This window comes from Pezoporus wallicus, unplaced genomic scaffold (genome assembly GCF_028554395.1).
Source record: "Pezoporus wallicus isolate ANWC-B61680 ecotype Strahan unplaced genomic scaffold, APGP_CSIRO_Pwel_v1 contig_8047, whole genome shotgun sequence".
NCBI classification, from domain to species: Eukaryota; Metazoa; Chordata; class Aves; order Psittaciformes; family Psittacidae; genus Pezoporus; species Pezoporus wallicus.
The window spans coordinates 486,656-505,246 of NW_026639548.1; the positions used below are offsets into that span (position 1 = coordinate 486,656).

Genomic DNA, 18,591 nt, shown 5'->3' on the forward strand with positions numbered 1-18,591 from the left:
TGTATGTACAAAGGTAATACCCTCCTCAGTCACAAACCAGGCATTTCGTTGTTTTCTCCAGATACAGTGTATTATCTAGACAAATTGTGGATTAAACAGAAATGTCCATATGATGTTCAACTCGGCCAGAAATCCAGGTTTACCTACCCAGAGAAAAGAACAGGGACATCGGGCTCCTGGCCTCCACAGGAGAAATGCAGAGTGTGGACTGCAGCACTGGTACCTCTGAGAACAAACTGTGGATCCGGAGGTGGCAGAGCCATCTGAGTGATGAGCTGGGGGAGTGAGAAGATGACACAGATGTCACACAGGGTAAGGCAGCCTAAACTGAAATGACAACTTTAAATATATACTGATCAGGACATTTGGTTTTCCTAGTCACTTCCCTCTCTCAGTTATCATTATTGGATGTTATTTCTATTTCTATGCAGTGCAGTGCAATAAAAAAGTATTTCCCCTTGACATTGACTCATCAAGCAGCTGTCAAATCTGCTTTTTGCTGCATTCCTTTTTAAGCAAGTTAAGTGCTGAGCTGGCCATGTGCACACACCTCGCACACACTTGGAAATACTAAATTGTTCAGCTCTTTTCCCTGCCACAAAAAGGAAGAGCTGCAAAATGCAAGAAACTGGATACCCATAATTTGAGCGGGCAAGCAATTTATCATTCCACTTAGCCCCTTGGCAAGTCTTTCCCCTTCCTCCCCATAAAAGTACTACTTCTGCATTTTCCACTCACAACCATTTACAGAGAAGCACTGCAGTGAATGTATGAACTGAAAAGCATTTCAGGTGAGATCAGTTAATGATCATTTTTATACAAGAATCCCATCACTTCCAAATGCTTGAGTTTTTTGTTCCAAGCATGGTTACTTGAAAAAAAAAACAAACCCCCTCAGTAATTCACACTAACTTCGTGACTATTGTGTTAAACACTTTATTCCAAGGGGGTTGTATTCCCCAAACGATCAATAAAGAGAGATGGATGCTTTCAGCTTTATGTGATTAGTTCAGTTGTGATCTGAGTCAGCACAGAACAGGGCAAGTGTGCAGGAAATCAGGGTGCCCTGCCTACGATGGGAAATGTAAAGGAAAATTGATCATAAACTCCCAGGGATAGTTGGTGTGACGCAGGTAAGTACACTCACTGATCTGGCACTTTTCCCAAGTATTCCCACTCACATTAGCACAGGCAGTTTGCAGGACAAGGACAACTTTCCTGTGTTCTGACCTGCTGCAAGTGCCCCTCCAGACCTGTGCTGGGACAAGGTAACCAGCAGCTTCTTTGACTGTAAGTACAATGTGCAATTCATTGGAAAATGCATCGTAACATGCATTACAAGAAATATTTTCACCATTAAAAGTTTTTACTGTTTTATCTGCGACTAGCCATGCTTGTATTTCTGCTTCTTTCTTGCTGACCTGACCTCATACAGAAAAGGACAGCTTTTACCATTATAGATGTCACCAGTCTTTCCCATTCATGCATATTTAACACTGGATTAAAGAAAAAGGTTTCTAAATTCAGTAAGGGATGATCAGCAGCTGTTTCTCTGCCTGCTGGTTCACAGCAGAGGAATTGCAGATGATTGCAGCAAAGTGCTAAAGCTAAAAGTCAAATGGCAAATTAAAACAACTCGACTTTTGTCATCTCACTTTAGTATCAGCTTTTGAATTTTGTTTAATGGATGCACTTGCTATGGCACCTCATCTGCAGGTCTACCCTGGGTGTTTATAGATCAGTAATCACCATGGTATCTGTAAGTCCTAATTAAACACAATTATCTTTTAGGACAGGTGATGAAATGGGATTCTTCAGCATAATGCTCAGTTCTCCCTCAATAGCACTGTATAATTAGGTATGAAAATAATGAGATCAGTGGATATCCTCCTTGTTTTAGTGCCCTGACTCATTTGGTTTATGATGTTGTCTGATGATCTAGCATCTTGACAGGCTGGAGTAAATTTTCAGGTGATTACACGATGTACAAGTTCTCCCCCATAGTGAGATCCAGCTCCTGACTGCCCGTCTGTAACATTTCACTTCTGTTGTAAACCTGTTAGACTAGGGATTTTGTCACTAAAGCCACCTCTTTGGGACACTACAGCTGTATGCTATTCCTCTCAAAAGGTCACTCTGTAGAACCATGCAAATATAACAGCAGCCGGGCAGCTTGTCACAGGAGTGAGGTCCCTCTTCATAGTGCAACGATCGTGGGTTACTACACTGAGCAAGGAAGACAAAACAGAACTGAGTCAACCCAGAGGCTATCTGGGATTACAAGGCAGGTTTTTAATAGCATTTTTCTAATTACTGACACACAAGTCTTTGATGACAGACAGCAAGTGTGTGCGTGGCTGTGGGAAGGGTTTTACCTGGCATGAAACAGACGCTACTAATGCATGTCTTTACAAGGATGATATTTCAGAAAAATTCTCAGGCTGGATACAGGAACAAAACATGACTACTGACAACATACTTGCAAGCTGTAAGCACATGAAGTGACGTTTTCCCCCTTGGAGCCTGGTTCTTTGCTTGCTTTTTTGCTAATCAGACATGTGAATCTGGAAATTGGGCTTAATATTGAACCTATGTCATTTTTTATTGGGGTTATGAGATGATTCCTTATTAAATTCCTATTGTGACTCAGGAGATGAATGGCAGTGTGACAGTATTAAGCATCTCATTTTTCTTCCAGCAAGTGCTGAACTATAAAACTGCATCTGTGCTATTTTCTTTATCCATGCGCATGGACAAGTCACTTAAGACCAAGATTTAATTAAAAGTTCTTATGTACCTAAATCAAGAGGAAGTCCCATGAATCACAAACAGATGGAAATTTGGTGCACTGGTGCCTTAAAAACTCCAGGGAAGTATCCCTCTGTTCCTGCTGACACTTCAGCATCCTCACAAAAATGACATTTAGCCTACCTTGAACTCACCAGGTAGCTCACTATCTTTACTTACAGGGATAATGAAGTACATTGTGGTATACTGATACTAACAGACAATGGCTATACCATGCTTTGCTAAGTGGACAGCTACAAACATGCTAAATCTGATGACTGTGGGATGGATAAAGCCCCTGGGTATACTTTTCAGAAGCACCTAAGTGATTTAGAAGCCTAAGACTCATTTTCAAATTAATTTTCAACCCTAAATCTCTAGGACTTTTAAAAGTTTCACCCCAGGTGTCTGAAAATGAGTTCTCTAATTAGCACAACACTTATTTTCTTGTTAACTCCATCTCGCCTCAGGGGGACCAATCTGTTCTTGCTAAGTGAGGATATCTGTAGCAAATTTAATTAAGTGAATTTGCTTAGTATATAGGCTGGTCTGAGAGCACAATCTGGCTCAAGGGCTTGCACAAGCAAAGACCAACCTGTACAAGAAACTTCATTTAAGAGTCTCAGGGCCAGACTACTACCTGAGATATCCTCATGCTATGACTCCTGCCTCCTGTGGAAATATGTTAAAAAATAAGAACCATTTTGCTTACAGCATTGTTTGTTTGCAAGAGGGTATCACCAGTAAGAGATGCAACACCTCATCATCATGCTCTTGTTTTTAAAAGATGTTTCATTTCTTCCAGCCTTCCCTGTGCTGGTAACAGCATCCTCCTTCAGGGGCTGCGCTACACTCCCATATGCTACAGGCTACTAGAAATATTTTTCACAGGGTGCACTACAAACCCCTGGGCTCCTGCACAGATTATATTTGCTGTGTGAGTGAGGGGTGGAAACCCCAGCTGCTCAGATCAGTGTTTCAGTTAGCAAACAGCTATGCACAGCACACATAGGTACCAAAAAGGGCTTTTCTAGGAAAAAAAAAAGTTTCTACTAAATGCCAGAACAACTGAATTTCCTTCAAAATTACATTATTTGAAGGTACTGTTCGTTATTAATATCCCTCACAAAACCTACTTTGTTTAGGCTGCAATTAGGATAATCTTCAAACCGTCTGAATTTCTATGCAGTGGTATTCCAGTATCATCACTTCAACATTTGATGTAAGCTTTTATTTAATGAGAGTCATTTCAAATATGTAAATGTCAAAAGGATTACCTTAGGAAAATCTCTCAGAGAATTAAAAACATTAACAGATTCCCACAGGAAAAATTCCAGCAGAATTCAGCAACTCTCCTGTTCCCACTCCTGTCATTTGTATTTCTATCACATATTGAAGCAAAACCAAATTGCTATTAAAATATCACCCAAACACTCACCTCCCCCTACAAACGCCACAGTTCAGTTTGAGATACCAATGGCTCAAGCAAAGACAAGAAAAAACCCTCTCCTTTTTTTCTTTAGGCTTATTTAGAGTAGTAAAAACTCGGTGGTAAAAGAGCTTTTCAGGTATAGGAGAAATAAATCTCTCTAGGCATGTCTGGCAAACTGATTTGGGACTGAAACCAGCAGGTGTGCAGACATAATTACTACTGCAAAATATTCAACACATCCAGGTGTGCTCACAAATAGATATATGAAATCCCTGTTATTTTTTGAAAATTCCTAGTCTACCAGGTGCCACTCTCCCAAAGGAAAAATCAGAGCAAAGAATGAGAGAGAAAGATGTGAATGAATTGTTCTTCCCCCTTTTCATTCATACAAAAGGCCTTTTTCAGCCTGCACTTCTGTGCCTACCTGCACTCACTCAAGTTTTGTGACACTCTGCCCCGCTGCACAGCATAGCTCTAGTGCATGAGTGTTTTGAAGTGGGTCACTAGCTTCAACTGCAGAGGAAGCCAGTGGAAATAAAAGATTACCTCAAATTATTAGTGCAGTACAAACAAATTTGTTTATTCCATTTCATTCACAATCTCCAGCATTAAAATACAGCAGGCAGCCCTTGCAGTATGAGCTTTCCAAACACAGTTTTCACAGGTCCAGCCACTGCAGACAACTGGGTTTCATAGCAGTGAGACTGAAATATCCTCTGCCCAAGGAACACCCTTAAAACATGGCTGCCTGTGAATACCGTAGCCCTTCCTCATGCAGCAAGCTATGCCTAGCTGGTGTGTTAGTTGCCCGAGTAGCAAAGACAGATCAGGAGGGTCCCAAACAGCACCCAATTCATCTCACTGAATTATGCCAGAACTCAGCAGGACTTGGAACCACCTTAGACATCCCTGGTTGACACAGAATGCTGCCTGGTTACATGGCACTTCAAGAAGTGGAGAACAAGAACCCATTTATGAGTAGCATTTCCATACATAATTAAAAGAGGTGCCAGACAATGAGTTCAAGTGCACTTCACTTGATGGCAAAAGTGAAGTTTTATAGGCTACTGACTATAAAAGGTCTGAAAGCAGGTAATATGGTTTGGGAAACAATTCTTCAGGCATGTTGTGACAAATTTTTTAAGCCCAGCTTCTCATTTTGCATGTACAAATCAAAAAATGACAGAACACACTGAAACAGGGACGTCAGCAATAGAAAGGGATGTTGCAAGACCATCATCTGAAGAAATCTCTTTACACCTGAGGTGAAAAGTAACTGACTATACAAAGAAATACCTTTTTGTGTACTGTAACAAGCTAACACATACAAAACACTTCAGGAAGAAACAGCCACTCTGGATAAATTTCAAAGCATAAAGCCAGGCAGCCTGCTCTTTGTGTTTGTACACCAGTTCCCTGAAACACACCGTACCTGTTGTGTGCAAAGGCAGAAATATGCACTAGTAAAAGTAAAACTGGTAGAAGGTTGTATAGCAACTGCACAGATTAAGAGATGGAGGAGTGCTACACAAATAACTGCAAAGGTCACAGATCCACAATATATGAAAACATAGTCAACTAACAGCGCAGCTTTTAGTTTAAAGCTCCCTTTGCTATCTTTGGTCCTAAACTGAGATACAAATTGTATTATACTTCAAGGATTTCTTCAAAGCTAATTAAAAATAAATTTCAAGTGGAAAATAGAAATCAATAGAAAGCTTAAAATCTAGAAATTGATTTCAAGCAGAAATTAGAATTAGCAGAAATTTCTGATTTAACCAGTAGAATACACTAACAAAGAACTCTTAATTTTCAAGTAAGGATAACCAAATGCCTTCTCTTAAATTCGTTATTTTCTGTATTACCACCTACCCATGACTACCAAAGTAAAGATTTGGCACAGTGATGTACACATTTCATATGAAAGAAAAAAAACACAGAATCACAGTGGTGGACTCATGCATTCACAGGAGCATTCCTAAGCCTGTGTTTCCACTGGAAAGTACAGTATCTAGATGCTGCATTCATTTTTCTAGATGGAATTCACTTGCTTGCAAACCTTGCTAGTTAGAGACAAATCAATGTGAAAGAGAATGCATGGATATGATAGAGCTACACGATCCTCTATTAGTTGATATCATAAACCTGTTGCCACACAGCCAACATTACAGCTGACAAGAGCCTTTCCTTTTAGAGCTGGGAACACTAAATGCCATCAGAGCTTTCATTCTAACTAGTCACCAAATAATTTCCAATGACTAACAGTGACTGCCTGCTTAGAAAACCACTTCAGAAGTCTCACTTTGAGAAGTGCTGAGCACCTCCATTTCCCATGGACTTCAAGGGAAGTTAGGAGTTCATCCTCTCTCAGGAGCTCCCGAAAAATTACCTTCGCTCCTAACATTTAGACAACGAATGTCTGTGGAAACGTTGTTTCCACATTTTAATTGTAATAGTCAATGGACAGATAGCAAACAAAACTGCTTATCAGCAATTGGTGATATGCCAAGAAATCTGATGGAAACAGAAAATGAATAATAACCATCATGCAATGCAACAGCTTTTTAATGACTTCCACTCAGATAATGGCTCCTCACAGTGTTAACACCTTTTTTTGTCTCCTAGCATCCGCCGACTGAATGAGCCTAAGCCACAATATATTATGATTTTAAATAATGAAGTGTACAAGGAAAATGTATATGGATGTCAGTGTTTCACCTTCAGGAACACCAAACCCAGGCTGGGACCTCCATCTGCAGGGTTTTTTAAAAAGTCACTGTACAACGATTATTTTCTATATGAAAACATAAATTCAGCCTGGGAACAAACCTAAGAGTTACTGTAATTATTTGAAAGACACCGAGTTAGCATATGGATCTCATTGCCACTTCCACATTTTGGTCACTGAAACAAAAAGCTATTAATCAACATGTAAAAGCCATAAATTAACATAAACATTAATCATTCTAATACTCCCACTGTGTCGGACTGATAATTTTTTTTCGGTCTTTCATTCTGACATATTCACCCTCAGCTATCAGCTGGTTGACCTTTGTTAGCACAGTTAAACATTTTGGGCATTGCAAATCTTACTGAAGTAAACATTTTGGAGACAGCCAAATATCATGGACACATTTATGCCAAAAATATGGTGTCTGAAAACATGAGAGCCACTGCCTCACATGTCACTGCACTAGCTTTTAATAGGGGAGTCTAAAATTTAGCATGAAATGCAGCAGTATCAGTTGAAATTCTAGTGTTTAATAAACAGGTTTCTTTTGTAGATGAGGGAAAAGACACCCATCTCGTTTACTTTCTGAAACCATTATTTGCTTGGTAAAGTGCGATGATATAACTACAGCCAGCCTTGTTTGGAGAAAGAAAGCAGGCATAAAAGCTCACAATAGTTCAACTTTGCAACACACTCTCCATAAAATTAATGCAAACAAACAAACAAAGACAACAAATGCCTAAACACTTTGAAAACTTGAAGAATATGGAAATGCACAATATAAATGAAAAGAAGTATCTATACGACTGTCTCTATATAGCATACCACTAGATTCCAAATGAATTTAAGTTGGTACACTTGATAAATCATTGTAATCTAGCAGAAAATTGATAAGCCAAGGACCATCCAATGATTGTTTTGAGTAGCCTCCAGTTCAGCGGTGCATAGCAATCTGTCAGCCACGGGGCTCTGTCTGCCCATCCTCCTTAATTAGGGGTGCTGCATAGTGCAGCATCAGCTACAAATCTTTTGGTTCCAAGAGCTAATAATGTCCTCAGATAGCATGGGCTTAATTAAACATCTTCCAGACATTTTAGCAGACATTCCTGCAATAATCTTGTTTAGTAACAAACTATTAAAAAGAATTGACAGAGAAGAAATGCATCAAGTTGTTACAGCAACTGACGTTATTTGGGCCAGAATTATATGTCTGCAATTAAGGATTCTGTAACTATGAGCAATTAAAATATCACTTTATTTGAAAACTAATTAATTCTAAACACATATTTTTCCCATGACAAACTTTTATGACTATTTAATTTATTCCATTTTAATTACACTTTAATTAATCTACTCTTGTATAATATTATACTGTTATTCTGGCATTTGACCAATGAAGACAATAAATTGATTGCAGTTCCGTTGTGCAAGAGCAGAAACTGTCATGCCAGTTTCAACACCACATTTATTTATTTGTCTGTTCTATTACTTTTCTTTTCCTCCCACAGGGCATAGGAACATGGAACACAGCACAAATCACATGAAATTTTTACTACTATCCTTTTTTCTTCAAAGTGTGAAATATAACTTAAGAGTTTCTTGTATTAAGGAAATGTGTATGTAACGTGATATTACATAATAAAAATATAATCTATAGTAAATTAACATGCTTCTAAATCACACAATGATTTATCAATTGGTTCCTGATGGACAGGATCATATCCAGAGTTGCTAGAAATACAGTTATTTCCATTGACATTGAGCTCTGCTTGGGATCTAGCACGATACAGTGAACAATAAGAGAGAATAGATCAAAAACTATTTCCATACTTACCTAAAAATTACATTCATTTCAGTATGTCGGTAAGTTTTACAAGACTGCATTTTAATTTTGCATCATTATCTTAGATTCAACTAAAACAAAAGTATATAAATTATTTTTCTACTCTATAAATATTATTTTTGGATTAAACTCTGATAAAAGATAAATACATTAATATTTTATTACACATGGATTTAGTAATGTTGTATTTTATTTTGCTTTGGGCATATTCAAAGTAAATATGACTATCATTTAAAAGTCAGGTGCCTTCAAATTTCTTTGAATATGAACCAACCCTGAAATTCACAGCTCCTGCAAACAGAAAGTTCTCCAAAGAGGAGAATTCTCTTCTTTGGTGGGAGGAGATGCTGAGTAGTGACTCTTATGAAGACACAATGAAACAACCTACTTTACATGTACTTTTAAAACTCCTGCTCGTTTTTCTGGCTGTACGCTTTCTTCCGCTTATGAAATAACCCCCTATTGTATATGCCTTACCAAGAGTGAGACGCCTTGAAGAGGTAGGCAATTAAATTAAAATGCACTGCAAATTGAGCTCTGACAGTGCTTTCCAAAATACTTCCTTTACTTTAATCATGCAGTTTACATTTGATGGAATTAAGACAAGTACAAAATACCTTCACAAAATACATGTCCATTAAAAGAGGGAAAATAAGATTCTGCCCTTGACTGAACAGGGTAAGTATTTTACCAGCATTGCCATAGCGGGATATACATTTATATCAAAGTATTGTACCCGTTTCCTACTCCATGCTTATATTCTCAACATTTGTTTCCTAACAGTTAAAAAATACACTTTGAAATTCCAAATAATATATGAGATAAATTAATGTAAACACAGGAGTATTAAATAACCAAAGGTAATTCCTATTTGTACCCTGCTCATGTTTCAAATTCCAGATTTTGGATCTGATCTAATATGTCCAAGCCGCCAGATGATATTCGTAAGGTGTCTTACACAAGGAAGGGTTTGCAGGATTCAGTCTTTACACCAGTACTTCATACAGCATTTTCTCTTTGGAAGGTTTCTGCTTCTGTGTAAACTACAGTCTGTCTCTGAGACCAGCATTACTATAGGTTGTTCTTTGTAGATAAACTGATGCAGGGACAGTAAGTGACCTCCTAAGGTGGCAGTCACTAGAACTGGGGTTAGAACTCCACTCACTGACTCCAGGCATGCAGTCCCCTTCCACAGCCAGTGAGATTCACACGCCACATAGTGTTTTAAGAAACAAAGCAATGTGGACAGTACTTCAATCTGCATCAATTCACTGACCTTTGAAGGCTCCTTCTAGCCCAAACCATTCTATGATTCTATGATTAGGATAAAACTTTAAATCCTTCAACGAACTCTCAATGTCAGAAGCAACTGCATTTCGGTAAAGAACATACCATTTGGTACATACATTTTACTTCCTGTAAGAACTCCTTCAGTATTTAAAAAAGGGTAGACTTATCGTTATGTATATAACTTTTAAATATATGACTCAAAGGTACAGATTATAGAGTATTTTTATGCTATGAAATATCCCCCAAAATTTAAGCTTAATCATGAATAGTATGTGTCTTTTGTCTATCAGGATTCCCATCCAATACAGCATAAGCATTTGGATAAGCCAAGTTACTGGAGAGCAAATTAGTCCAAGAAATCTAATATGAATCACTATAATTCCAGTGCAAACAGGAATGGCATTTACAAGGCAAATACTACCTGAATATATTATAATAATAATAATATGTTTATTTTAACAGTTTAAACTAAGCTTACACCTCAGATACAGCCCCACAATTGTTCTTTCACGCCAGTTTGATAAGTTTATATTCACTTTGCATAGACACGTAGGATACATTAGTTAAATATGCTCATCTCCAAGGCTCTGAGATAAAAGTAGCAATTTGTTAAATAAATTGTTGTAACATGAGGGATATTAATAAAAGGCTGGTCCTACATTCAACAGCAGTTGACTGATGCTTGATTCCCAGTTCTTAGTACTATTTCCTATGTCTGCAATGTTCTGGTCAGTTAGTTTCTCTGTGTTTTAAGGAGTAAGCCTAACAACTGTTTAGCAACTGGAGAGAAATAAAACCAGTTACAAACCAGAGTTACATAGTCTACACATGTAACAACAAGCTTCATTCCTCTCATCCACAATAAACTACTCCTGACTAAAAATGTATTTAAAAATGCAAAACTGTTTTACTGCCTTAATTTGAAACTTTGAACAATTCTGCAGTAGCTGAACTTGAACTCCCATCTTTGAATGTGTGTTGAATAGCCCCCTATTGTACCACACTTCTATGCTGGCAGGAACTGAAGTGTCAATCTTTCATCAGATAATCAGATTATGTCATGTTCTGACCAAATTCATTAGGAAAACTTTTACCAACCGTATTATCTCAAACCAGAAAATCTAGATCAAAGTATAACCGATTTTACAGCACAATAAAACTGTTATAAATATTTAAACACTAATTAAAAGGTCTCTTTTGTTAAAAGTAAATAAATAATTGAAGGCTACCTCTTCTTACAAATGCAACCATATTTACCTCATGCTTCTCAGAAAAACAGGACCAATATATCGTGGAGTGGGACGAAATCCACTTAAAAGCAGTCATTTGAGAAGATGGAGGGTTGCTGGACTTTTAAATCATTTGCCTAAAGTAAGTCACACTGAGTCTCATTCTAGTGACAAAGCATTAACCCCTGAATGTCTTTGCTAATTGCATTTACACTGGACAATCGTATCTACTTACTTCATGTGGATGTACATCCAAAAGGAGAGAAGAAATACCTTTTAAGGAAAGGCTACTTCAACGAGGAATTTCTCAGTAAATGCCTGAATGCCACTATACTGTAATTTGGTTTCTTCCTAAAATGTGAATTCTTGTCTCCTAAAAAGGTAAATAACCATAATTAAGCCAGGCAGATGTATTTTCTGATTTTTGAGCAGGTACAACATCTGCATAAAACAAACAACGTAAGAGTGCTGAATATTTTCCCTTGTCTCCATTCTGGGCGGGTACCACACATGGCATAAGAGGGAATCAAAGAACTCATATTAATATAAGTAACAGCAAGGAACTGAGTTTAAACTAATCCATGAGCAGGAGCAGTGACAACAAATAATGACAGGACAGTCATCGATATTGATTTCACGTATTTTTCAGAACTACAATCAGATTCTCCATCTGTAACTCAAACTTTAAAAGTATGATAATTTACGGAAAGGAGATTAATTTAGCCATTTTGAGTCAAAGCCTTATTTCATAGCTTCACCCCAAATCCTGTATATTGTTAGGATCCCTTTCCCCTTTGAAGACTTAGTGAATGATTGAAGCTTCTACTTTCTGAGAAACAGATAACACAAGACTAGTAATCTGACTCTAAGCCACTGGATAAAGGCAGTTTGTTTCCTCTTAGCCCATCTGTCAACACCTCTTCAGTAATTAGTCCTAATTATTACAAAGGGCTAGCCTCCCATTCGCATTATTAAATCAGAAATAGTATCATAGCCAGGTACCTTTCAACGCCTACCAGACTGGCGACCTTCGATTTCATTGAATCTTCATCAGTATCCGCCTTTGGAAGAGCCTCGGCAGTAATTTTAGCATCAGCTTCAAAGATGCAGATCCCACAGTGGAATTCCAGGGATGCATTCATATACACACCCACATCATGTGACAGGAGAGCAAGCAACACAATTGACCTTTGCATTGTTCTCTAAACTCCCGTGATATAAAACACACATCTCTATTTTATACAATAGAACTGGGTTTTGCCTGCGTGCTTAGAAGCGCTCCTTTGAACTAAAGGCTGAGAGGAAAAATAGTGAAACCGTGTCTATGAAGATGAAGGTCAAATCTTTGTTAAGAAAACAATACATCTGATTTTTTTTCAGACTGAGATAAATTTGCAAGAAGTAAACAGTAACTAAGAATATGAACAAATATATTTAAGTGTGAAGAAGATCTAAAAGGTTTATTTTGTTTACTTTTGCCCTATAGCTGAAGTACTTCCCCAGAAAACAGGAAAACAAAAAAGAGGATGACATCGAAACTCTCACGGAACCAAAGCTCAATTAGCTGAGGCTTTAGTCAGTTTTAAGCTCTTCGTGTTAACATTCATTTAACTGACACAACAGAATAAAATAGATAATCTTAAGAACAAAACACTCAATTTCTTCTGATTAAAAGCCAAACATGTTTCCCAACAGCACATCTGAGACTACTAGTGAGGATTTGCTTACACTGGATTTCTCATCAACAGCAGAGTGCTACCAGTTTCCTCAGATATCATGAGCCGACCTGAGCTGCGCTGGTAGTTTATGGCTAGTGTTAAGTATCTCAACTAAAAGCTGGTGCCCAGAGCAGAGAAGATACACAAATATTCAAAGCCTCTATGTTAACAAAGCCCACATCTTCTAATTAAAACAGACAATGTTGTTGTTGATATGGTTAAGGTTACAAAAAATAAAGCACACAAAAGACAATTATTTTCTATCACAAAAAAAAAACCCACAACATTTTAAAGAACTTTTCATGTCCTACATTAAAGTGAATTGGTGAGTTGGTTGTTTCTTTTTTTCCTCTTTGCAGGTCTGCTCTAAATGCTGCAGATATTAATAACAAACAATAACTAAATAGATTTTAAAAATAAAGAATAAAATTGCTGGATACTGTAGAAGAAGCGGGAGCCTAAATATTTAGGGTCTGATCAGGAGCTGGGCAGGCACTGAACAGCGTGCACAGGGAGGATGACCCAACCTGCAGGGATGTCATTGCAGCTCTGTGATATCACTAAAGCCCAGAGCCTGGAACAGAGATCACATCCCACAGGGCACAGGGGCCCCTGGTCTGCAGATGTGGTCAGCCCGAAGTCCTTCTGTCTCATTCTCTCAGCCTGCTTGGAACTAGCACAGACATCTCAGTAGCACACAATACTGGAGCATGAAGAAACTACTCCAATTCAGCTTCCTACATTCTTGTCCTGCATACCATCCTGCTAAAGTACTCATGGCACCATACAGCTTCACTGCACATGGATAGCTTTTCACTTCAGAGATAACTAAAACTCACTGCCAAAAAAAATAAACACACAAACTTAAAATTCATTTTCTAAGTTGTACGTTTTCCAAGTAAATGCCATGTTAGTTACATGTACAGTAACAGGAAGGCATTTGACTATCAATGGATCAGACTTTAAAATACATTAATATTTCAGGTATCAACAATGCAATATTAACACACTTGCTACCATTTTTTTATTATCCTGTGAGAATTCAATGTACTAACAAGAATCTTTCAACAAAAAACATTGTATGGTTCTAGTACTGCAGAAAAAATTGCCCTGCAGGGTCTGACAACTGGTCCATCTAGCCTAGTATCCTGAATGCAACTGTGGCATGCTATTTAGAGATGCTATTTAGAGAAAAGACAGAAGAAGCTTGACTGCTTTTGCAGTCCATTCCCCCCATAGTCCTGCTTGCACAATTGCTCTATTAGTGATGTAACAGGGCACATAATCTCACTGTCCATTTGTAGTCCTGCTGTCTATGAAATTGGTGCCTTTGGAACCTGCTGATACCATTGCAACCTGCTGATACCACTGCCAATACTCCTGTGGCAAAAAAAATAAAAATAAAAAATAAAAAATCTGTATTTGAAGTTTCAGAAAATGAAGTTTTTTTCTTTTATTTGTTTTAAACCTTATTTCCTACTACAGTCACTAAGTGCCCTCTGGTTCTTGCATTGTAGGATTTGGAGGGCAACACTTTCATATTCAACTTTTTCATCACTCTCATGATTTCGTAAATCTCACTGATAAGTATCTGTCTTTTTCTAAACTAAAGAGTATCATCCTATTCAAATTCTCCTCCTGTGACAGTTACTCCATTTCCTTCTATCATTCCAGCTGCCATTTTCTGCACCATCTCTAACTGCACTAGCTTCATCTGGAAAAGCAGAGAACTGAACATAGTATTTCATATATGAGCCCAGTGAGGTTTTCCTTAGTAGCAAAATGACATCCTCACTGAGACAAATCTTCACTGACCTCAAAAATCACAGGTCACTCTCAAGAGAGAAGTTACTTCTTTCTGCAACAGATATAATTCCAGCTAATACACCTGGCAAAGGAAGTTATCTTTGCCCTCAATGGTTGAAGATTTCTGCTGCAGGGCAAGCCAACAGAAAAGGCGTAAGTGTACTGTCCAAGGATCTATATTTGGAAGAAATAGCATAATATTTTAATAGCACTTCCTGAAACTCCTAGACTTCCTGGAATTACTAGTTAAAATCCCAGAGGAATTGATAATGTTCTCTGTCCATCCAAGCCTAGCAAACTGCTTCCCTATACCAATGTGTATCTTTTGATTAAAGGTCCTATCGGTTCTACTTCAATGCTTGAGAGCTCTGGTCCATTTCTATAGCAATAAGCTCTGTACCTTCTCCTGTTGTCCTGGCCCAAAATCCCTCTAATAATATATCATGCCAGCAGCTGTTTCTTTCCATTCCCAGCTACATGCATTTAAGTGGTGTATTTTACAGTAAATGAGAACCTTCCCCATTTTAAGGCTACTTTGTACTATGAAGAAATGTTGGGAGTGGCAATGGGTTGCCTTCATTTCATGTCGTTAACTTTCATGGAAGTAAAAGTGGGTCAAAAGAGGCAACAATTATAAAAGCATATGTGCACAATATAATCTCAAAAGAAAACAAGAAATCAGACCCCTGCAGGAAGAACAAAAGGAAATGTATCTTTCTTCCAGCTGCATGAGCCACCCAAGCACTGAGGAGACAGAACTGAAATCTCCCAAAGACTGCTCACAACTTCTCTGCAATGTAGCCACAGCCCTACCATAGCCTTGCTTATGCCACCACATGCCGAAGTCTAGCAGCATGAATCTCCCAGGACACAAGAGCCACCTCTCCCTGTGGTCACCCAGAAATGGCAACAAGATGGATGGATCCCATGGCCCTAATCAGGCAGTTTTGTCCAAGTGTGGAGAGAAAGATAAGGCCCCATGTTCCCAGTGCAGTCCTTGCAGGAGGAAATGAGATCTGGATTTCATGAAGCTGCTAGCAAACTACCTCCGCAAAGCAGACACTAATTTGTAGATACTACACATCCAAATGTTTTATATAAAAGTTTCTGCAGTTTCCTCAGTTCCCACTAAGGTCCAAAATACTTACATACATCAATAATTACACAAAGGTAGCACCACAAAACCGACACTGATTTTAAAGAGACTACTCACATAGAGAAGATATCTGCACACATCTGCAGTAGCCATGGAACATTGATTTAGCAACTGGCTTCAGCTCTCTCAAACACAAAAGTCTTCATAATAATGTCTTTTGTATAAAACCAGATTATAGTTTAACCTGCAAGGTCTTTGGTATGTTCCCTTTTCAAATTTGCAAGTATTACTTTCAGGGAGTAAGTCTGTGCCAAAGTACATTATACCTGCTATGGCAATAAATTCTTCATGGATGAGGTTTTATACATAAATTACCTGCATTTGCAGTCTCTGAATGCTCTTCTAAATTTTATGAGATAATATGAATTATGAGCACCCATGTATTTCTTGTAGGTATGAGACAGATTTTTTTTTTCTACTACATGCAAAAGATTACGCAAGTGAGTTGTGTTTTACACCTTTCTCCACCATCTGAATTGAACATACATGATAACACCGGCCAGTCAATTGCTTATGAGAAATGTACAGCCTGCTACAAAGATATGTATGTATGACTTTGGTCTAACCAGGATTAAATATGAATCACATGGTTAAACAAAAGCATTAAAAATATCTGAAAGGTTTTTTCTAAACCGTATAAACTCAGATTTCTTAATCTGTTATATCTTGTTTTAGTTAGTGGCACATTTATGGTTTGGCAAAATAAATCCTTTTAAATAAATTGTACATTTAAAGTTTACAATTTATATTTAATTGAAGCTACCATTGTAATCTTTACAAAACTTGGCTGGATTTCAGTGGCTGGGCTTTATATATTTTGCTGGTTCTGCTGGATTTTTAAAACCCTAGAGATCTGGGAACGGAATGAGTCTGTTCACTGTTATTACTAGTCTCTAGTAAATAGTGTCGGTGACCCACTGGAACCTAAATCCTGCCCATTCTTCATATATCTGTTGAGCACTGGGTGCTTTGGACTCAGTTCGTACACAACACTTGCCTCAGAAACAAAGTTCCAGGTTTCCACAGCAGCTGTAATTTTGGGAATCACTACAAATGTGAACTGGCAAACAGCACCTGGACCCTAGTTTTGCAAACTGCCTTATCCCCACTAATCTGAATCAGTTTAGTAGTTTCAAAGGGTTCACAAGATGAGCTCCAGGATCAGCCATTTTTCTGTAAGGACACACTCTCGGTCTGCTGCATTCAACAGCAATGATACTTCAAAATGCACCTACTCACAGCCACTGAAACCAAGAGGGAAAACAGCAGGAACAGCACAGATGGTGTGGGAATGCTTGCCCTGCTCCCACGACAGCGGGGGAAGGATCAGGCATGAAGGCTCATCAACAAGATCAGACAAAAGAGAAAACACTGAATCATATTAAAGTAATTACCAGAAAATAAGACTTCTGTAAAATATTTGCAACCAGCTCGTTCAAGCCTTCAGGCTCAGTCTTGTATTGGGCTGCATGTAGTGGCACCACCCCAGGAGGCGCTCCAGGAAGAGTGGGTGACTCAGTCACAGTTCCTCCCTGGCTCCCTTCCTCTCACATGGGAGAACAAATAATTTCACCCTGACCTGAATGCAATGTACTCCCACATTACTCCTAACTACCTTGACGGTACAAAAAAGCCATGGCCTTGCTCTCCCTCTGCTTGCCCTACTTATATGACAGTTAGGAAGGATTAGGCACGAAGACCCCATTGTTGCTCCACCCCATTGTCTCCTCTTTCCCATCTCCCCACACCCAAACCTGCTGTCTAAAGCAGCCATATGGGACACATTTACTTCCCACTCCTGCCCCGAGGTGCTGCTAGGGACAGGAATAATCTAGCATGGAGATAGTATCAGCGTGAAAGAGAAGAGAATCCTAGTTAGGAAGAACACACGTCGTCACTAGATAATGATAACCACATTTAATGGGCACAAGCAGGAAGGCACAAATCTCAAAAATTTTTATAAATACGGGGTTATTATAAAAATGCCCAATTACACTGTCAGGCACTAAAGAACACTCATGGTATAAAATCACTATAATTAAACTCTAAGTGCTGATGTCAATTATTTAGTAGTGGAGCAATAAAATAAGCAAGTGCCTTTAAAATGTTATTTTCATCAGGTAATCCCAGAATACAAAAGGAACTAAAAAATGACCTGTCAGGACCTTAACCATCCTGTGGCGAGACAAGAGATTTAAGGCACAAGGATTCTTAGGCCCAGTGTCACAATTCAGATCTGCAACCCTCAGATCCACTTTTTTCGCTGCAAGCTTACAGTAGAGCTAGTGTATGAGAAAAGAGAAGTGTGAATTTCTGCCTTGACTCCTTAGAGTTACCATGTCACCTTAAAACTAGTCACTTGGAAAAAATAAAAGCTTATATACAGACTAAAAATATTCAAGATCTGAAGCAGTGAGACAGTTCAGTCCACAGTGGCCATGCCTGCACACACCTCTCCACTGAAGGAGCTGGGCTCCTAGACTGCGTTCACCTCAGCTGTGGTCCTTGCAGAAGTCAGGATGAACAACACTGAAAAATTCTTCACATTTGGCATTACCTTGGTTTATTTATTTATTTATTTTTTACAGAATGCGGCCCA

General features: G+C 38.4%; 1 protein-coding gene across 6 annotated transcripts in view; it reads right to left on the reverse strand.

Annotated features, from left to right (window-relative positions):
- GNB1L (G protein subunit beta 1 like) overlaps positions 1–18,591 on the reverse strand; it is a 61,257-nt gene that overhangs the window by 16,655 nt on the left and 26,011 nt on the right. For 5 of the 6 annotated variants that reach the window (XM_057415005.1, XM_057415003.1, XM_057415008.1 and 2 more), the window contains one exon: positions 148–275. In XM_057415005.1, coding sequence (XP_057270988.1) covers positions 148–263 — 116 coding nt within the window. In that variant the 5' untranslated portion in view covers positions 264–275. Of the gene's footprint in view, positions 1–147; positions 276–12,314; positions 13,179–18,591 lie in introns of those variants that run through there. The other variant, XM_057415006.1, reaches the window with a different exon arrangement.